Source organism: Arachis hypogaea, chromosome 9, assembly GCF_003086295.3.
Source record: "Arachis hypogaea cultivar Tifrunner chromosome 9, arahy.Tifrunner.gnm2.J5K5, whole genome shotgun sequence".
Classification (NCBI taxonomy): Eukaryota; Viridiplantae; Streptophyta; class Magnoliopsida; order Fabales; family Fabaceae; genus Arachis; species Arachis hypogaea.
The window spans coordinates 12269440-12293111 of NC_092044.1; the positions used below are offsets into that span (position 1 = coordinate 12269440).

At 32.3% G+C, this 23672-nt stretch overlaps 1 protein-coding gene across 1 annotated transcript; it reads right to left on the reverse strand.

Annotated features, from left to right (window-relative positions):
- Positions 1-1034: 1034 nt before the first annotated feature.
- Positions 1035-1858, reverse strand: LOC112710409 (auxin-binding protein ABP19b). Its single transcript, XM_025762607.3, has one exon. It carries the CDS (start codon positions 1802-1804, stop codon positions 1139-1141), a length of 666 nt encoding a protein of 221 aa, XP_025618392.1. The 5' UTR covers positions 1805-1858; the 3' UTR covers positions 1035-1138.
- Positions 1859-23672: the final 21814 nt, after the last annotated feature.

The following is a 23672-nucleotide window of genomic DNA, read 5'->3' on the forward strand; positions in this document are numbered from 1 at the left end:
TCAACTATTCAAGATATAATATTTTTGAGAAAGTATAGGGAGCCAATGGTTTAAGCATACAATGCGTACAATGGAGGTTTAGGAAGTATTAGAGATATAATCATTAGTGTTACATTGTCCTGTTAAGTTACGCTTTTGGGATGAGTGGTTTCATGATATGACATTAGAGTTCTAGATCCGAAAGGTCAGGATTCGATTTTTGGTGAATCCCAAAATTAGCTTAAATTTTTGGGATGAGTGGTTTTATGACATGAGATGTTTATTTATCCTGGTATATGGTTATTCTGGATACATTGTACACTTAAGTCATTGGCTCTCTAGCACTACTCAATATTTTTTTTCAAAATCAATGGATGAGACGTCCTCAAATCTTTAGTTATTAATTTTTTAGTAAAGTATGGCTTTATTTCTTAAAATTTAGACTAAGTTCTAAATTTTTTTTAATGTTTAGAATATTCTATTTTCAATCCAAATATTTTATTTTGTCTTATTTTAATTTTTAATCAAAATTATGTTTTTTAAATATATTATTATTATTATTTATTATTATTATTATTATTATTATTATTATTATTATTATTATTATTATTATTATTATTATGTCATTTTTGTTTTCAAATTACTACAACAACAATGTAACCACTATAATTACAATTGTTATCACTCTTTAAAAAGAAAATCATAATAAAAAATATTTTTAAAAAAAGTTTAATTTTAACAAAAAAACTAAAATTAAATAAAATAAAATATTTAAAATAAAAATAAAACATTTCAAAAGTTAAAACCAAAAATCCTAAAAAGTAAGACTAAAATAGTATTTTACCTGTAATTTTTTATTCACTACTTTGCATGGGTCATAATCACTGGTATGAATCCTGGGAGTGAGTATATGTTTTGATTATTTTATCCCATTTTCCGAATATTTGGATGAATTCTTTTTAGAGCGCGTAAATTTCAAATGCAGTTAATCAATTATCTCCAAATTAATTAATTATAAAACAAATAGTAATTTAATACATCATTGACATGCAAAATTGCATTAGTAAACAGCATGGGAACTTTAATATTTATTCATCGTTAACAAGATCCAAGATCATTGGTACAAAGACTAGGAGTACAAAGTAGTGGAGTCATATATCTACATAGACATATGCTTACTCAAGTTTTTTCCACCAAAACGAGCCTTAAGCTTCTTCACTTGGTCAATATCGAGGAAGGTAGTTTGTGCCACAATGTCAGAAGATAAGGCATTCCCAAACAGAAGAAGATCAAGAAGCTGAGCACCAGGGTTTGCACTACTGAAAGCAAGAAAAGCAGTGGCTTTTTTCTTACCAGAATTCACCTGATAGTGCAACTGCCCTTGTGGGAAAACAAAAACATCTCCGGGTTTCAAGGTTTTCGAATAGAGTGCGAATGGCGTCATGAACCCGGCAGTTATCTCGCCTTCCACCATGATTAGTAACTCCGTGGCGCCGGGATGAGTATGCATTGGTATCGATCCTCCTTTCGCGATGTCTAACCTTGCCGCCGATACTCCCAGCCCGTTAACGGCCGGAAAATCGGTGACAAATGCGGAGGTCAATGCAGCTTTGAAGGTGTTGTTGGTGTCTCCGGCAACTAAGCCGGAATACACAAAGTCATCGGCGGTTACTGCACTAACGGGCTTGCAGTTATAGCCTGAAGGAGAATCTGGTCCCTTCAGGTCTGCTACACAGAAATCATTCACAGAAGCATAGGAATAATGGGGAATGGATGAGAGCAATGAGAATAGGAAAAGAACGTGAATTATCGTCATGCTCTTCATGGAGATGAATAATGAAACAATGAATGTGTTTGTGTTTTGATGTTAAGTGAACGTGAGATTGCATAGCTATTTATAGACAACAATAATGGATACTGGATGTCCCTTCAAGCCCACTACTTGTTTAATTTTGGAAATCTCGTGTTGAGCGTGGCCATTTATCTTATATTATTATTGAAAATGAGAAGATGTTAGTGGTATATTAAATTTATTATTTTTTACTATTATTTATTAATTTAATTTTTTTAATTTAGTTCATTTGGTTAATAATTTAATAATATATTTTATTTTATAATTTAATAATATTTTTTATTTTATATTTTAAAATATTAATAACTAATTAATAATAAAAAATAATAAATTTTAATGGTTCTCTAATATATTTTGTTCGAAAATGTTAGTTCTTTACAAAAAATGAATGATCAAATTAATTGTCATATATTTATTTATAAATATTTATAAATATATACATAGTTTAATTTATTTTTAATATATATTTTATATTTTAATATATATTTCATACTAATAATTAAAGAGGAAGTACAAGAAGTCAATGGAGTATCTATACAATATGTACAATAAGGTTTAGAGATGTTTGATTCAATAGAATATCAGATGTTTATTATCTCTTGTATTCAGATGGTTATTTTAGATAGTATAAATATATTGTGTTTGAAAAATTAGTAGTATTTTATCCTAAATATTTATTTTTTAACTTATATTTAACCAAATAAATAATTCATTATATACATTATACAAATATTATATTAATTTTTTAACTAGATTTATAATTAAAATTGATAATTAATTTTAATATACACTTGATATGATGGTATATTATTTGATTTGACAGATATATTTTTATGTATCAACTTGATGAGATGAGCCATTATTTTAGATCATTATAGATTCTGCAGGGAGCAGGGTTTGATTTTTTGCTTATCTCTTACCACTAACTCATACCTAATAATAATTAGTAGGGTTTTGGGGACGAAGATAGCAGGCACATATTCGTATATTCTGGAATCAAGACAATTTTATTAATAAGCATAGCCCTTAAACATCACTTCTGATAACTTCACCTTTTTTTGACAGAACCAGTGTTTCGTTACCTTTCTCACTATTTATTTTTAGGTGTTTCGAAGCTTGCTCATTTTAAAGTTGGAGTTCTTGAAACTTGTTTTTGACATTCCCAAGGAAAAGATTAAAAAATGTTTGTGGTTAATAATACATATTTCTATAGTGCTACGTCAGTAAGTGTTTTTTTAGTAATCAAGTCTAATAATTGATCCAATAATCTGAAACCATCACCAATAAAAACCATCCAAAGTCCAAAGAAATGTGCACATGAATTTCGCACTATTGCTTTCATTTCTTTGGCGTGTCTTGGAGCCTGAAAAATAATATTCTACGTTTTATCTAGAGATGGCGATTTTTTTTTGTGAGGCGAGTATCTATGGAAATTTATCTGTTAAGAAGTAGGTTTAGAAAGTATTTTTTTTCATAAAAAATGGGTATGGATATCCGTGTAATAAACGGGACGGGACGAAAATAGAGGTACCTACTTCGTGGGTATTCGTTTAATATCTATATATATAAAATTACAAAAATAACTCTATATATATTAGTTAAAACTCTAATTTTACACGGTCACTCCTCACTCATTTGCCTCTTTTCTCCCCGTCACTTTCTCAAAAGAGCCTCTCTCTCACTCACAATCTCATCAGTTACCACCTTCTTCAGTCCTTCTTCTTTCTCACGCATCGCCGGCGTTCTTCCTCTCATCCCTTCACGTTGTCGTCCCTTACCTTCCTCCGTCGCCGCCGCCGCTCACTTTCTTCCTCTCATTGCGTCGCTGCTGCTCAAAGTTTCATCGCCGTCTCTGCCTGTGCTCTGTGCGACGCCTCAACAACAACTCTGCTCCAACGCCTCTTCAACACGATGCCTATACTCCACGACGCCTCTGGCCCTCTGCTCCATGACGACGCCTCAAATTTGCGACGTCAACAACAACTATTCTCCAACGTCACCTCTGCTCAACGAAGACGATGACGACTCTGCTCTATAACTGATTTCTGCTGATTGATGAAATTGGTTTTAATAAATATTTTGATTTTTTATTAATGAAATTAGGTTTAGGATTTGATTTATGGGTTTAGGATTATGATTTTGATTATGTTAATTGATAAATTTGAATTCAAAGTTAGATTCTATTGTTGTGAAATTTGATTTAGGGTTTAGATTTGAAAAATTGGGACATATACTGAGTTTATTTTGATTGTTCATTGAAGAAATTGGGTTTATGGTTTGATTTATGGATTTAGGATTAGCGTTTTGATTCTGTTAGTTGATGAATTTAAGTTCAAAATTAGATTTTATTACTGTAAAATTTGATTTAGGGTTTAAATTTGTAAAATTGGGACATATATTGAGATTATTTTGAATTGTTTTTAAAATTTTTATTTGTTCTGTTTGTTTTTCTTAAAATCTGTGAATATCCGCAGATATCCGAATATCCGGCAGGTACTAGGTCCATGTTATCCGTCGCGAAAACGAGGAGTATTTTTAGAAGCGGGAGATGGGGCAGGAGGCATGTCCCCGCCCCCAAAAAAAACTCGTTGCCATTCCTAATTCTATCTTTTTTTAACTCATAAAACCTCTAAATTGAATATCAATTTTTACATGAATTCTATCTATTGGACAAGAAAAGACTAGTAAATATATCAAATTTTGTGGCTAAAAAATTTTAACACGATTTTATTACACGATATTTTTAAAAATAATTTATTTATATAAATTATATTAATACCAAAACTATTAAATTATTCTAAAAGTAAAATTACTATAATTTTGTCTTTTAATTTTTAATATAAATCACAAATATTTTAAAAGTCTTACAAATAAACATATAAAATTATGGAAAAACCTACTATTATTTATATGGTAAAAATAGTATGTGCTCTGTGTTAGTAAATTATGGAATTTGTGTAAGTTTTGAGTGATATATGTATGACCCACAAAAAAACACTCACAATTTACCAAAGCATTGCATGAAACTCGAGAAAGGCTCATAATTTATTCAAGATGAAAATTCAGGTGCAATGAATTTCATATAAAGTTAATAATTAAAAATTATTAGATAAAAATTTAGTCAAATCAATTAAATTATTTAACGATTTTTAACTATCAATTTTATATGAAGTTGACTGCATTTAAATTTTTACCTTTATACAAAATTGCATAAAACTTTATAAAAATTCATGAGAGAGAAGTGTGTATAAAACTACTGTGTAGTGATCAAAAACAAAATTATATGTTAATACCAAATCTTTTGTTTCTCTAATTTTCAATTTTTTCACATGACAATGGATATTTTTTATGTTTTAAAATTATTGTCTATACAGATTTTATTTAATTTAAGTTATATTATTTAAACTGTTTATTATTTTTTAATTTCATATACTTCTTATAGAATATTTGAAAATACTATTACGCTTAATTAATGAAACGTGTGAATATAAAATCCTCAATCTATATATAAATAAAAAAATTATATTAATCTGTTGTTAAGTTTGTTTATTATTTGAGGAATATAAATTTAATATATCTTATGTGAAATATAGATAAAATATCATAAAAAAATTTTAAAATAAAATATTTTAAAAAAAATTGAACAAAAATACTAATAATATTAAGTATAAATAACAGTATCTTGAATTAAAATATTGAAAGCTAAGCTCTAGTACTACTGAAATGTATTGAAAGCTCTAGTACTACTAAAATATTTTATTTTATAGAATTAAAATTAAAATTAAATATTTTAACTTTTAAAATAAGTAATTAGAGGATTCGATTTTAATTTGTAAATTTTTTTAATGTTTCATAAGCTAAACGAATGGTTTGGCCTGTGAATGATCACATGAATGTGATTATTGGAAATGCAGAAAACTAAAACAAGTTGAGAGAAGAGTTGCAGGAAGCGAAAGGAACGATGTAGAGTTGCATATATATATATATATATATATACATATATATATATTAGAATATCATAATTAGAGAACAAAATCAAAAAGAATTAGAAAAAAAAATTAATGTAATTTATTAGGATATTATTTTAAGGAGTTCGTACTCTCAACGTACTCTTGTTTTATATATTGGTAAGAACTTTATAATTACAGATAAAAAATATGAATAATAAAAATAATATTTTTTTTAAATAATTGTTCGTTTCTTTTCTAAACTCTTTGTATCATAGTAACATTTTTTTTTTTCACAAAATTTCCACTTTTCAATGTAGAAAGGGCATCATTTGCATATGAAAGTGAGTGAGTCATTAGAGTACTATACACATTTTTGTCTAGTTCCTCAAATTGAAACATCATATATAATGCAGTACTATCCAACTCCCTACATCTTAGCTTCTTTTTTCCAGTCTTATCCCAACGGCAGCAACCCATACAATACATGATTAGGCTTGACTTTGTGGCTTCTAGTCCCCCTTTGGAACGAACTGTTTTATTTTTTAATTCAATTTTGAACTCCTTATTAGCCAGCTCCATGTCAGCTCGAAGTATATCAATCTGACGTTTCATGTCTTTTTGAAACTCTCTCTAAATGCTTTCAACTATCAGCCGGTTTAATTTCAAAATTTTATCAACCTTCTCTATGAGTTTGTGTGAAATATTCTCTTATGTGGTGTAGGACACAACATCAATTATGGCCTCAGAGCCAGCTTACTTTAGGAACACTCCTTTCCCCTCAAGCCGGCTAATTATAGCTGCACAATCTATATAGACAATGCTTCTAATTGACTTTACCACTCTGGATAATTTATTAGGATATTATTCCATAACGAGTGTACTCTTAGCGTACTCTTGGTCTATATATTGGTAAGAATCTTGTAATGACAGATAAAAAATATGAATAATAAAAATAATACTTTTTTAAATAATTCTTCGTTTCTTTCCTAAACTCTTTGTACCATGGTAACAATATAAAGAGCCATTATACATGCATGCAAACGTATATGAGAGAGAGATAGAAAACAATGTTAAAATCAGTTAGAAAGTTACAACAGCTAGCCAAAACATTTTTTTTCTAACTCCTAATATCTTTCATTAAATTCAGAGGTGAACCTGAAGTGAGGACCCTTAGTTTGGACTTAAAAAACCGAAAACTAGACTCAGGGAGAGGTTTTGTGAAGATATCTGTTACTTGGGCTAAGGAAGGGATGTGCTCACTAAACAATATTTTTTTCTCTACTCTTTTTCTAACAAAGTATATGTACAGTGTAAAATGTTTGGAGTGGCCATGTAGCACTGGATTGGCAGCAAGAAGACAGGTGCTGAGATTGTTACAGAAAATAATTGGAGGATAGAACACACAAATGTGGAGTTCTGTGAGCAGAGTCTCAAAGTACCGCGACTGACTTTGACATGCTTCTTGCTGCTCCAAGATATCAAGTTGGTAACCAAGTAGGCACGAAATTCAGATGTGAATTACCTATCATCCAAACCATTAGCCCAATCAGAATTACTTCAGGCAATTAAACGTAAATCATAATTTTGAAAAAAACCAAACCATGATAAAAAAGAGCCTGCAAGATAGCGCAAGATGCGTTTTACTGCAGACCAATGAGATTACAAAGGTCTATGCATGTATTGGCTAGTTTTATTGACTGAATAAGCGATCTCAGGGCGAGTAATGGTCACATATTGAAGACCCCCAACAATGGAATGATACAAGGTTGGGTCCTCAAATTCATTATCACCCTGAGTCAAAATTTCAAGTTTGTGGGCATGGGTTTTGCGTTGAGCATCCCTGCCCGTGAGAGGAGGCCCTTAATGTATTTAGATTGAGACAAAGCAACATAAGTGTTAGTGAAAGTAATGTAAAATTCTCACTGCCCGTGAGAGGAGGCCCTTAATGTATTTAGATTGAGACAAAGCAACATAAGTGTTAGTGAAAGTAATGTAAAATTCTCAAATCTTTGAGAGGAAAAATAGCATTGAGTTGAGATATAAGAAGGATAATTGTTGATGGATCAGTGCCTATAAGAAGGATATCATCAACATAAACTAATATGTAAGTAGTAGTAGCAGTGGTGTGAATAAAAAGTGAGTGATCCGATTTGGTGTGCTAAAAACTGTAACACCCTAATTAGCCTAAACTTTACCTCGCGTCGTAAAGCAAATGTTAATCAAAGACTATGACAGTTCTAAGTTCATACATATAATATATATAGAAAGAATAGTATAATCTAGAAGCCAAATGAATGATATAGCTCAAAAACAGGATTTCAAAAGCGCAAAACATACTAACTGAGCTTCTAACTTAAGGCACAAGAAACAGGTATAATATAACAAAAGATAAGTAAATAATATCATAAGAAACTAGCTACGGCTTACGGAATTTAAGCCGGCTAGCCATATACAGACCAAAAAGGACCAGACAGTAAAAACAGTTTATACAATTTTTGTTCTCTCAAATACAAGCCTCTAGGCAAAGCAAAACACAAAAGTTGAGAGACATATACAAAATAAATCAAAAAGACTCCAAAAGGTATCCGGATTCTCCACTTCTGTCACCATCCAAATAACTCACCGAGGTGGGTTGCGACCTGCATCTGAAAAACACAACAGAAATATGGTATGAGAACCAGAGGTTCTCAGTATGGTAACAGTGCCCAGTGATGTAGGATATAAGACCCCGGGATGCCAGAGGCAATCCTAGACTTCATATCCATCATAAGGTTCAACTTAGGCATACTAAAACAATAAAGCATATATATAAATCTTATCATGAATAAATAGGGTACTATATCTTAAGAAATTTCTATTCTAACCAAACACCACTGTCCCACAACCTTCTCCAACCTATCCTCCATGCGATCCCATCGCTACCGCCTACCTAACCTCCTCAAAACCAGACAAACACAGATAATACAAGCAAGGAAAACACATGTAATATTCAAATATATAACAATTAATTCAAGCAGCAAGTAGGCATATTATACAATTAGGCAAACTCAAATAATCAAAGCAAACAAGCACATAAAAGATGCATATGATGAATGTATATCCTATTGGCTCGTGATATCACTTGTCAGTCTATGAATGCCAACCCGACACATCCTTTTGGATGTCGCCTTTTCTGCCACTTCCGAGGATATAGCGTCTGGCGCGCTTTTGTTCCAAGGATATAGTGCCTGGCATACTTGCATGCTCAATCCGAGGATATAGTGCCTAGTACACTCTTACAGCAGAGAAGGAAATCAACAACAATATATATTTCATCATAAATCATTCCAAGGATATAGTGCCTGGCACACTTTCCACATCCAGCAAGTCCATTCACCTCAAATTATCACCAAACATCACCATTTCTCATCTCAATTCCACTTTCAATTATAAATTCTCAACATTCCAAGGATATAGTGCTTGGCACACTTTCATTCAACATCCAACTAGCTCATAATAACCATCATCAGTACACTAGAAACCTAAGCCTCCGTTCTCTAATTTTCATACTAATATCAGCTAAAACTCTTAGGTTATATCCCACATTCTCATACTCAAAATCAAGCTCAAAAGTCTGAAAATGGTGTCTTTGAAGCTTACAATCTTGTTGGAAATGTGAAATAGTTGAAAACAAACTCAAAATTGAGACATGCCCAGGAAGATTTTTAAAAGTGTGCGTACGTATAGAGGTGTGCGTATGCACAAGTACCAAAATTCATAATGCCTGTTCATTCGCACAACCTGTACTAGCGCCCTCAACATACTGGCCTTTCCAACGTGTGCCTGCGCACAGGTTGTAATTCCTCATTGGGTATGTGCACGCACAAGCTGTGCTAACGCTGTGAACTGACTGCCTGCCTCTGCGTGTGCGTGTGCACAGGTCAAAATTTTTGCAGAGGTGTGCGTGCGCACATACCAGAAATCATGAAATTATGCAACTTTGCAAAATTTCAGATTTTTACACCAATATTTGAATGATCATAAATTCCTCTACCAAATTCCAATCGATTCAAAGAGTTTTCAATAAACTTTAATTCTAAACAACTTTCAATCATTTTTGAAAACCGATGAAAAAGTTATGATTATACAAAGTTCACCAAAATTTCATTCTTACCAAAATTCACAATTTCCACAACTTCTTGTAAAACACAACCAAAACCATACCAAACCATTCCAAACTCCATTTCTCATCAAGAACTACCCTTTGTGTCATTTTACACCAATTTTCTCATCATCCTTCATCATTTCCAATCTCAATTATCAACATATAACATCACAACCAATGTTACCACCAATACATTCACCAATCATCATTCTATCATCAATTTCAATATCAATTTTCCATATCCAACTATCAACATCAATGTAACCATTTATCAATCATCCCCAATCATCAATTACCATTCCAACAACCTCAACATCACATATATCATATCAAACCACTTTTCAATCCACATAATCATTCATCCTCATCATATCATTATTAATAATCATAATTGAACCAAAAAATTCTTCAACCCATGATAAATCATCATACATCAACATTCAATATCCAACAACCATTATTTACCAACATAACAATATTGATTCATCATACATCATCAATAACCACATAAATCCCAACCTATTCTATGGGGCACTAGCCTAAGTGTCTATGAATATTATATACTACATAGAGGAAATCGAAACCATACCTTGGCCAATTTTCAATATGAACCAAAACCCCAAAAGAGCACAAGTTGAGCTTCCAACCACAACAAAGCCTCCAATATGACTCCAACAAGCACCAACAAGCTCCAAAAGCTCCCAAACTCACAACAAACAAGCTATATACACACAAATCATCACTAAACAATCTAGGACTCAACATAATCATAAAACCACAAGGGTTTCACGAGAACTTACCTTGCCCAACAGTTTTGGAAGCCAAAACCACAAGCAATCAAGTGTTAGAGTGTACCTAAAACACCCAAGACACAAGATTTCACTCAAAACCACACCCCAAAACTCAAAATTCACAAGGGCACGAAAACTGGGCAGGAAAACTCGAGAAACTTACCACAAAGCTTGGATAGAAACGACGGGCTCAGCAAGAGCTTCACGTAGCCGCTGACAGTATGCGAATCGAAGCACTGTAGCTCGAGATATCGCGTATTGAAGTGAGGAGTGAATAGTGTTTCTTCTCTCTTCTCCCCTCTCCTTCTTGCAGCTGGTGTGTGTGTGTGTTTATGGGTGTGTTGTGTTGAATGGGTTCATTAATGAACCCTTATATAGGTTGGGCTTGGGCCCAACTTAAGCCCAGTCCAACCCGTTAGCGTTTTTAGCCCGTTCGACGCAAGTTTGGCCCAAACCTTTAACACTAACGCCCGGTTTTCCATTTCTAATATTTTTCTAAGGTTTTCGACTATTTTCACTTTTTCTCGCGCAGCGCCGAGCAGACTTGAACCGGTTCAACCAGTTTAACTGCCGATTCGTAGTTTTTCACGATTTTTTTGCAGAAAACACATTTTCTGACTCAGAAAAGCCTACTAAATCCAAAAATTATATTTAAATTCTGAAATTCTTGTTCTAACTTTTCGGAACTTAATTTGGGCATTTAAATTATTCTATTCATGAAAACTCCGGTTCTTACAAAAACCAAGTACGTGGTGACTATTTAATGCCATAAAGGGCCTTGTGAAGTTTGCATATAGCATTTGCGTTTGAAGAGGAAAATCCTGGTGGCTGAATCATGTAGACATCTTTATCGAGTTTATCTTTCAAAAATGCATTATTGAAGTCGCATTGTCGAATGGACCACCCTTTGAAGAGAGCAAGAGTAAGAAAAACACGAATGGTGGCCGGTTTCACAATGAGACTAAAAACTTGATCGAAGTCAAGACCTTTTTGTTGGTGGAATCTCTTTGCCACAAGGAGAGCTTTGTATTTCTTGATTGTCCCATTAGGATTCTGCTTTATTAAAAAGATCAAGCGACAACCATTGATGGTTGCATCATGAAGAGGTTCAATTATTTTTCAAGTCTGATTCTTGAAAAGTGCATTTTTCCACGAAGGTAGAAGCATAGCCTGTTCAACATTAGAAGGGATGGTTTATGTAGAATCATAACTTGTGTAGAGATTGGTGTGATAAGCTTTGGGTTTGGAAATGCCCGATTTAGCACAAGTTTGCATGGAATGTTGATTAAAGGGGCATGAAGGGTCAAGATCAGGAAGAGGAATGGGGACTTCAATCCCGGTTATTGGTGTTTGTGAAGAGGAGGTGGTTGATAAAGAAGATGGAGTAGATGTAAGAGGTGGTGGGTATGAGATATCAATTTGAGATAGAGGTGGAGATATAGAAGGAGATAGTGGAAGAGTAGGAAAAGTCAATCTGTGAGTGATGCCAGAAGTGAGGAGCAAATCTTTGAAAGCATGAGAGGCAAATTTGCCTCCATTGTTTGTTTGAAGACATTTAATAGAATGTCCCATAAGATTTTCAACAAAGACCTTGTATTGCTTAAAGGCAATGATGGTTTGAGATTTGTTTATGAGTAAAATGATGGATGTGAAACAGAATAAGCATCTACAAGAGAAAGGTGAAGATAAGTGTTGGGAGATGATGGATGAGGGAGTTGATTACTTTTAGCTCTACAACAAGCATCACAAAGAGAGGGTGCAGAGGGAAAAGAGTTAAAAGGTATAGATGCATGATTGAGAAATAGGGCAATGGTCTTGGATGATGCATGTCCAAGGCGCTTATGCCAAAGATCAGAAAAGACCATCTTGGTGTAAAGAGCTTAAGGATTTTGCATAGAAGGTAAGCCAGGAATATCTACGTGTTGAAATTTATAAATTCCATTAGTTTCAGTTCTATATAAAAGAATAAGATTATCGTATGAAGATCAAACACAGCAGCGATGAGCATGAAACTCGAAATAAACACCGTTATCCTCAGCAATATTAGGCACATGTAATAAGTTAAGAGCAAATTGAATGTTAAAGGAAGATGAAGTTAGAGTTGAGTTACTAATGTGATGGATCTTAATACCTGTGCCATCACTAATAGAGAGTTGATCAGTGCCACAATACTCTATGCTTGAGAGAAGATTTTGTTTATCGTGTGTGAGATGATTAGAAGTGGCAGAGTCGGGATACCAAGCAATGTCTTGGACAGAAGATGGGGTGGCGATGAGAGCCTGAGGGTTATGAAAAGAAGTAGATGGTGGAGATGGTGCAGTTTATTAGGATGAAAAAATGGGATTGTTGAAGTTTTGATCAAAGCGAAAATAGCATTGCCATACGCCATGACCGAGACGACTACATATTTGACACTGAATCCTATTGGAAGATTGCCAAGAACTGCATCCTCCACAGAAATAACGTCCGCTATGACCACGACGGCCACTAGTGCCGCGCCCAAAATAACAAGAAGGTGCAAAAGATGTTTAAGAATTGGGTGATGTAGAAGACAACATGGCAGATTGCGTTTGAGTGTAATTAGCTTGGACGATAGGTGATTCTTTTTTGGTGAGTTGTTCTTCCATCTCATCTTGAGCCATGAGAAAAGCTTCTAACTCTGGAATTGCCCAGGGCTCTTTTCAACTAAGAACGAATGTGTGAAAGGCTTTGTAGTTTGAGTTGAGTCCATCAAGAATTACATCAATGTGTTCATCAATGGTAATAAGAGGGGAGTTAACAGCTACAAGAAGGTCCACAATGCATGGCCCTTTATATATGCATACATGGTCGGAAATGTAAAAGCCGTAAAATTAGTAATAATTAGTTAATAAATTGATTATTAATCAAATAAATTCAAAAATAGAATTTCATAGTTTAATGAGATAGAGTTAATTAAAATAAGAATTTTGACACTAATTTTAAAGAATTTAACCTAAAATTGGGCTAAAGGGGCTAAATCAGTTGGACTGGATCTAAACCGGCTCCAAGGCCCAAAATATATAAGGACATTTCAGCTTTCTTCTTCCTCATAATCATATGAGGCACGCTAGTGGGGGCAAAATAAGAAAAAGAAAACCCCAAACCCTAGCTTCAATTTCATTTCCATGTAACTTTCAATCCGGAGCTCCAATTGACGAGCCATTAGTGGCCACACGTTCGTCTCAAAATTTTCTACAAAACCCATCCAACAATTTAGGGTACTCTAGAGGTGGATAATTGTTAGGTTTTACCCTAATTTCTTTTGGATAAGATTGAATTGAGTGTTTTGGAGTTAAATTGGTAGATATTGAAAGCTTGAAATTGAATCCTGTGAGCTGAAAATTCAGTTAGTGAGGAGTTGGAGTTTGAGAAACGGTGGATGATTGAGACGTTTCGAGCTTAGGGAGAAATCAGCTAAGGTATAGTTTTGGTTTCTCGTAACAAAAATATAATGTGTCGTGAAAACGGAGGTTAGCTGACCGTAAGATAAGATCGAATTGTTGATGTTGTGAGGATTGATATTTGTTGGTATTTATAAGGCTTGGTGATTTTGAGGTTGATGATTATTGATATGTATGATTGGGTGTTGTATTGTTGGTGTGATATTGATTGATGATGATGTATGTTTAGAATGAGCATAATTGAAATTGTTGCATTTAAATTTGAATTATTGAATAAAGGTTGAGAAAGGGGAGTTTGAATAATGTTTAAATGTTGGAAAGGGTGGAGAGTATTTAGTATATTATGGAAATGCTTGATATTGATTTTGAAATAATTTGATACTGGAAATGATTTGAATGACTAAGAGGTATTTGGTTTGGTGGTTGGGACCCTTGAGTGGTGGCAAAGTCCAAATTTTAGAAGAAACGATGTTGAGATTTTTTTTAAAAAAATAGGAGGCTTCACTTGAAGTGGTTATTTAGAAATATTTGAATTTTTAAGGATTTTATAATTTGATTTTGAATTATTAAGAAAAGGAATTAGTTTTGAATTTGATTTATTTAAAAAAGAATGAATTATATTTTAAGTTTGAATTATTGATGAAAAGAATGGGACGAATTATGATGATTGAAAAAGCATGAAGAATGATGAGATTATGATTTAAAGAATGATTTTTGAATGAAACTGAATGATTATTGAGTGAGAGATTGAGTTTGAAGGATTGATATTGAAGTACGATGTTTAAATGAATTGAATGATTATGGAATGTTTGTGACCCCGGGTAGTAGGCAGTGGCGATGTCCACTTACTCCGGGTATGAGATATGAAAAAAATTATGAAAAATGAATTTAATTATGGTGTTTTGAATGAATGTATGTTTGAGATTTTGGACAATAGCAAGAATTGTAGTTCATCCCGCTTGCTCCAGGTCAGTGTTTGAGGTTTGATAATAATGATGATTGATTTGGACTGAATGAATGTATGTTTGAGATCCTGGACAATAGCCGTTGCTCCAGGTCAGTGATTATGATGCTTGGGTAGTAGCAGCAGTAGTGGTTATTCCACTTGCTCCAGGTTGAGCTTTTAAACACCCGCCTAGCAGTAGTGGTTATTCCACTGGCTCTGGGTTAAGCGGATAATAGTAAGGGAGTTGTAGCTCAAACCCACTTGCTCCGCAATGGGTGTTTCTGTCCATGGTTAGCTATCAGGACGTGTCGGATTAGTTATATAACCGACAGATGATATCATCAGTCACAGGACAGGCATGCATCATATGCATTTGTGTGTCTTGTTTGATTTTGCATTAATTGGACTTGTCTATGTGATTAGTATGCCTACTCACTAAACTTGCTACCTGCTATAATTGTATTTTACTTGTATTTGCTTTGTCTATATTTTGGTTGTCTGTGCTATGGAGTTATGGAGGAATGGAGGAAGGCGAGGAGCTAAAGAATCAAGTTAGGTCGAGTTAGAATTTTAAACTCTTAACTAGCCCCACTTTGTTTATGGTTTATTTATGGTTGTAAAAAATAGTTTTAAGTTTGAATCCTTTGTCGAAAGTTCTAGGATTGCCTTCGACTTTCCCGGGACATTATATATTAGTTATGTGGACACTATTATCATACTGAGAACCTCCGATTCTCATACCATATATATGTTGTTGTTTTCAGATGCAGGTTGAAAGGCACCTCGGTAAGCGTCTGAAGTTCATTTTGCAAGCGAAGTGTTATATTTGGGACTGTGTTTTAAGCTTACGTTTAGTATTCTATACTTAGATTATCTTCTGTATGTTTAACTTTACTTTGTCTCTCTTAAAGGTCGATGTCGAGAAACAGGTTATTGTTTTGTCTGTTTTGGGTTATGTATATATATTTATGTAAATATTCTTCGGCCAACCTTGGCTTCGCAGGTTGAGTCTGGAGCTTTAATATTTTGTATCTTTTGACATTCTCTTATTATCATTCATATATATATAGATATATTACGTTTTTTCGTACGCAAGTTTTCCGATTATGTGAGCGTTGCACTCAAAATTCCTTTCAACTATTATTATATATATTCTTACTTTTAAAAGTTGTAATACCTTGGCACTTCAATTTTATAACTTAAGCATAAGACTCTGTGTGGTAGAGTGTTACAAAAAACGTATATGAGAGAGAGATGAAAAATAATGTTAAAATCAGCTAAAAAGTTATAACACCTAACCAAAATAATTTTTTTTCTAACTTACTCGTAACATGTGATACATCTTCTGTACACTACATGTATGCATTTTATGTTTAGCTAGTTAGCTCGTAGAAATATTATTTTGCGAAATTTCGTTTCATAGAGTTAGTTGAAAAAAAATGGTTCGTTATGATTAACATTGAAAATAGTAAAATAACAATAAAATTTATTTGTTTAGATAAAATAGTTTGTATTTTAATAAAAAAAATATTAATCAAGTAAAAAACTGTGTTTATTTTAAAATATTTCTGTTTTTTTCTATATTCTTTTTAAAAATATATATATTATCATCAAAATATTCCTATGTTCAGGTAACTATTTTTCTGTAATTTCTTTTTTTTTTATGTGTTTATGTTTATGGAAACAAGAAACTTCTATATTTTTTTCATCTATTTTTCTTATTTTTTTTGTTTGGATCAAAATTTTCTGAGCAATATAGTTGTAGTCGAAGCTCTAGGAATCTTTAGATTATATTCCACGAGTGGATTTTACTTGAATTTATTAGAGACATTTTATGTACCATCATTTAAACGGAATTTGGTTTCTGTTTCTCGTTTAGACAAATAATGTTATTTTTGTTCGTTCAGAAATAATACAATCAGTCTCTTTTATAATTCAAATAATATTTGCTCTGGTCATTTGGTGGATAATCTATATGGGTTTAATTTGAATTCCTATAATAATGAAATACTGCAAACAGGTACAAAACGAAAACTAAATGAGAATTTGGCATCATTATGGCACAAACGCCTAGGTCACATCTCTAAACAGAGAATTCAGAGGCTCGTGTTGGATGGAAATCTTGGACCCCTAAATTTGGCAGACTTTGAAGTTTGCATTGAGTGCATAAAGGGAAAAAGGACAAACGAAAAAAAATTATGTGCCGATAGAGCAAAATATGTCTTAGAACTGATACATACCAATATATGTGGCACATTTCCTACTGTCTCTTGGAATGGACAACGGTACTTTATTACGTTCATAGATGATTACTCTCATTACGCGTATCTATATTTAATTCATGAAAAGTCTCAAGCCTGGGATGTTTTCAAGTCTTTCAAAACTGAAGTTGAACTTCAACTTGGAAAGAAAATTAAAGCTGCCAAATCTGATCGTGGTGGTGAATACTACAGAATATATGACAGTTCAGGTGAGCAACGTCCCGTGCCTTTTCCTCTTTTTCTAGAGGAGTGTGGTATTGTTCCACAATACACCATGCCAGCCAAACCTAGCATGAATGGTGTTACAGAGCGAAGGAACCGAACTCTTAAGGACATGGTGAGAAGTATGATTAGTCATTCTTCCTTGCCTGAATCACTATGGGGAGAAGCCTTAAAGACCGCAGTGTACATCCTTAATAGGGTGCCAAACAAAGCAGTTAACAAAACCGCATATGAAATTTGGACTAGGAAAAGGCCCAGTATAAATCATTTGCATATTTGGGGATGTCCAGCTGAGGCACGACCTTATAGGCCGCATGAAAGAAAATCGGACTCAAGAACAATTAGTTGCTACTTTGTTGGTTACGTTGAGCATTCACAGGGGTACAAATTTTACAATCCTACATCAAGGTCTATTTTGAAACGGGAAATGCGAGATTTCTTAAGGATGTTGAGTTGGGGGAAATAAATATTAGGAATGTAGCTTTTGATGAGGATTCTATAACTGACAATGATCAGGTCTTTGTGCCTATTATTGTTCAAGATACAATTATAGTACAAGAGCACAATGAGAATCTTACTGTAGATTCAGTTGCAGTACAAGAGAACAATGAGAATATTGTCCCTCTTCAAGGTCGATGTCGAGAAACAAGTTATTGTTTTGTCTATTTCGAGTTATGTATCTATATTTATGTAAATATTTTTCGGCCAACATTGACTTCACAGGTTGACTCTGGAGCTTGAATATTTTGTATCTTTTAACATTCTCTTATTATTATTCATATATATATATATATATATATATATATATATATATATATATATATTATGTTTCTTCGTACGCAAGTTTTCTGTTTACGTGAGCGTTGCGCTCAAAATTCCTTTCAACTATTATTATATATATTTTTACTTTTAAAGGTTGTAATACTTTGGAACTTTAATTTTATAACTTAAACATAAAATTCTATGTGGTAAGATGTTACAAAAAACGTATATGAGAAAGAGATGAAAAATAATGTTAAAATCAGCTAAAAAGTTATAACAGCTAACCAAAATAAATTTTTTTCTAACTTACTCGTAACATGTGATACATCATCTTAACACTACATGTGTGCATTTTACTTTTAGCTAGTTAGCTCGAACAAATATTATTTTGCGAAATTTTGTTCCATAGAGTTAGTTGAAAAAAATGATTTGTTATGATTAACATTGAAAATAGTAAAATAACAATAAAATTTATTTGTTTAGATAAAATAGTTTGTATTTTAATAAAAAAATATTAATCAAGTAAAAAACTGTTTTTTATTTCAAAATATTTCTGTTTTTTCTATATTCTTTTTAAAAATATATATATATTATCATCAAAATATTTCTATGTTCAGGTAATTATTTTTCTGTAATTTCTTTTTTTTATGTGTTTATGTTTATGGAAACAAGAAACTTCTATATTTTTTTCATCTATTTTTCTTATTATTTTTTGTTTGGATCAAAATTTTCTGAGCTTAGATAAAAAAAAATTATGTATTTTTTTGTGTTTTTCAAAAAAAAAAATTATATTTATTGTTAAAAAATATCTATATTTATTTCAAAAGGTTTATGTATTTTTTTAAATTTTTTTCATTTTCATTTCTCTCTCCTTATCATACTTAGTCATTTTTTCTGTTGATTTCTTCCTTCTTCTTTCTTCTTCTTTTCTTTATGTTCTTCTTTTACATTCTTTTTTTCCTACTTATGTGGAGAGGCACGATCCCACATTTACATAATTTTTGAGAAACCATTCACGAATTCTGTAATTAGTCTTATGTTCGACTCCAATGATCCACTTAACTATTATTTTTCTTATCACTTGTTGTAGTAGTGATGTCTGAGTCTAAAGTGGAAAAGGATATGATTGTTAGAAAATTATTTTAATTTTTTAATTTGTTTGTGGATAATATATATATTATCTATAATTTTAAATTATGCTATTTTAAATTAAATGACTTATATAATGATAATCTCATTTATTGTTATAAATGCTAAATTAAATAAGTCATTATTACTTTTAATTTGGAATTAAATGAGAATAAAACCATATATTATCATTTGTTCTTTAAATAATTATCTTTTAGATTTTAGATATATTATCTTTTGGACTTTAGATACTATTTTATTTGGGATTTAGGGTTTAATGGTGCCATGCTCAAATATAAATAGTGCCTTCAAGGTTTCGGTCTCCAATATACCAAAGCCGTCTTTGTTACTCTTTTCTCATCAAAAGAGTCACAATTCAGCCGTCTAGAATATAAAAGGTTTTAGTTGAGAAAGATCGAAAGAACTACAAGATCCAAATCCTTCTATTAATTTCTGACTTTTATGAATAAAAGTACGCTTCCGTATTATGATATATTTTTGGTGATTTAATATAAATGATCTGAATTAATAAAATTAATTTATTCCAATAAATAATATCAGAGTCATCCATAATTTAGTCATAAAAAATATTAGTTTTTTATTGTTATTTTGGATCGATATATATATATATATGTGCACATCATATATAATTGGTATTGATGTATGAGCACAAGAATTAATTCTTTTTTTTTATGCCAATGTCCTGGATAATTGATTTACGTGGTATTGATGTACGAGCACACCATATATGTGTATGTGCACATCATATATAATCGCTTGTGCGTTTCTAATAACAAGCGTGTTATGGTTACTTTTTTTTATATGATATGATGTTCATAATATTTATGTTCATTGTGACTGTACTGTATATGGACTTGGCACTTGGTTCTGAAATATATATGTTGCTGTATCCATTTTTTTATAATGATAATTGATTTATTCTAAAATAAAGTATACAGTATTAATATGATTGTTTCAGATTTAATTATTTGTACTATTAATTTAGTATACAATTGATTAATAATCTCTTTTGGGATATAAAGATTATTATGTATATGTCACTTATGTAAATATTGATCTACCTAAAAGAAGATTTATATTTGGTCAAGTTATATATACAAATTAATAATATTTGAATAATAAAAAAATTATTTAATTTTTTACATAAGAACACTACTAACAATTTGGATTATTATACCCACCTATTTTATAAAGATTTCATTTTGAAATAAATTGATTAAACATTATGCTGCCAAAGTAGTCTCTTTTGTGAAAATTGGTTTATTTAAAACATTAGGAATATGATGATATGTAATTCATGCGAATATTGGTCAACCCAAAAGAAGGCTTATATTTGGCCGAATTACATACACATATTGATGGTAAATAAATATTTGGGTAACTGATTAAGAATAAAGTAATACTTATTATTTATGCGAACAATAATAGGCCTAAAGGAAGTTTATTGTTTGGCCAAATAATAAGCATTGCACACTTTTGTTTATTTTCTATTAATTATGTGGTTAATAATCGGTCCAAAGAAAGATTATTGTTTGGCCAATTAATAGAAAATATATGCAGTAATAAATAGGTTGCGAAGTTTAAGTTTCCATGTGCGCATTCAGTCGGTCCAAAGAAAGGCTTAATGTGTGACAGAAATTTTGACAATATTTGATTACTACAATGAGAGTATCACTTACAGTTAATTTTTCTATCCAAAGATTGAAAATTAATTTTGTTCTAGATATCTCAATATGAACTTTTTTCCATTATTTAACTAATGTTTACTATATGTTCCTTTTGTTGTAATCCAGAAACTATGGTTTTAGCTACCAATGTTTCTGCACAAATTAGCAGTATTTCTATGCTGAATGGTTCAAACTTTAAACTTTGGAAGGATACCGTGGAGATTGTCCTCGATTATATGGATCTGGATATAGCTCTTTCGAGAGGAGAAACCCACTTTCATTATAGAAAATCTCAATGAGGTTAAAATAGAGAAATAGGAGATATCTAATCAAATGAGCATTGTGATCATGAAGCGCTCAATTCCTGAGGCGTTTCGGGACTCAAGTACTGAGGATAAAGATGTCAAACAATTTCTGAAAGATGTTGAAAAATTCTTTACTAAGAATGAAAAGGCAGAGGCAAGTACCCTTTTGAGCAAACTTGTCTCCATGCGGTATAAAGGTAAAGGAAGCATAAGAGAGTACATTATGGAAATGTCTCATCTTGCTTCAAAATTGAAAACACTAAAGTTAGAGTTGTCTGAAGATTTACTCGTGCATTTTATTTTGATTTTCCTTCCTACACACTTTGGGCAATTCAAAGTGAGTTATAATACTCTGAAGGACACTTAGTCCTTAAATGAGCTTATATCTCACTGTGTGCAATAAGAAGAGAGGCTATAGCAAGATAAGACTTAAAGTGCTCATATGGCTTCATATTCTCAGTATAAAAGAAAGTATGACACTACTGCAGATGTGCCTTCTCAGCAGAAAAAGGTTAAGAAACAAGATCAAGTTTCAATTCGTTTCTTCTGTAAGAAGGTGTGACACATGAAGAATGATTGTAACGAATATGTCATCTGGCGTGTAAATAAGGGTATAATTCTTACTTTCATTTGTTCTGAGGCTAGTTTAAGTTATGCACCTGTTGATACTTGGTGGGTAGATTATGTTGCTACTACTCATATAAGTGTTACTATGCAGGGTTGCCTGTAGAGCCGATCTCCAAGTGATGCTAAAAGATACATTTATGTAGCAGATGGCAATATAGTTGCAGTCGAAGCTCTAGGAACCTTTAGATTATATTCCACGAGTGGATTTTACTTGAATTTATTAGAGACATTTTATGTACCATCATTTAAACGGAATTTGGTTTCTGTTTCTCGTTTAGACAAATAAGGTTATTTTTGTTCGTTCAGAAATAATACAATCAGTCTCTTTTATAATTCGAATAATATTTGCTCTGGTCATTTGGTGGATAATCTATATGGGTTTGATTTGAATTCCTATAATAATGAAATACTACAAACAGGTACAAAATGAAAACTAAATGAGAATTTGGCATCATTATGGCACAAACGCCTAGGTCACATCTCTAAACAAAGAATTCAGAGGCTCGTGTTGGATGAAAATCTTGGACCCCTAAATTTGGCAAACTTTGAAGTTTGCATTGAGTGCATAAAGGGAAAAAGGACAAATGAAAAAAATTAGGTGCCGATAGAGCTAAAGATGTCTTAGAACTGATACATACCGATATATGTGGCACATTCCCTACTGTCTCTTGGAATGGACAACGATACTTTATTACGTTCATAGATGATTACTCTCATTACACGTATCTATATTTAATTCATGAAAAGTCCCAAGCATGGGATGTTTTCAAGTCTTTCAAAACTGAAGTTGAACTTTAACTTGGAAAGAAAATTAAAGCAGCCAAATCTGATCGTGGTGGTGAATACTACGGAAGATATGACGGTTCAAGTGAGCAACGCCCTGGGCCTTTTGTTCTTTTTCTAGAAGAGTGTGATATTGTTCCGCAATATACCATGCCAGGTAAACCTAGCATGAATGGTGTTGCAGAGCGAAGGAATCGAACTCTTAAGGACATGGTGAGAAGTATGATTAGTCATTCTTCCTTGCCTGAATCACTCTGGAGAGAAGCCTTAAAGACCGTAGTGTACATCCTTAATAGGGTGCCAAGCAAAGCAGTTAACAAAACCCCATATGAAATTTGGATTGGGAAATTATCATTTGCATATTTAGGGATGTCCAACTGATGCGCGACCTTATAGGCCGCATGAAAGAAGATTGGACTCAAGAACAATTAGTTACGACTTTGTTGGTTACGCTGAGTATTCACGGGGGTACAACCGTACAAGTTTTACAATCCTATATCAAAGTCTATTTTGAAATGGGAAATGCAAGATTTCTTATAGATGTTGAGTTTGGGGGAAATAAATATTAGGAATATAGCTTTTGATGAGGATTCTATAACCGACAATGATTAGGTCTTTGTGCCTATTATTGTTCAAGATACAGTTATAGTACATGAGCACAATGAGAATCCTACTGTAGATTCAATTGCAGTACAAGAGAACAATGAGAATATTGTTGTTGCTCAAGATGCTGCTACAATACAGAAAAATAATAAGAATCCTCCTCAATCCCAATCCATACAGCAAGCTCAACAACCTCAAGAAGTGTCATT

Excerpts from the sequence above, each read along its gene's own strand:
- LOC112710409 (XM_025762607.3), bottom strand. The coding sequence starts at position 1,804 with ATGAAGAGCATGACGATAATTCACGTTCTTTTCCTATTCTCATTGCTC.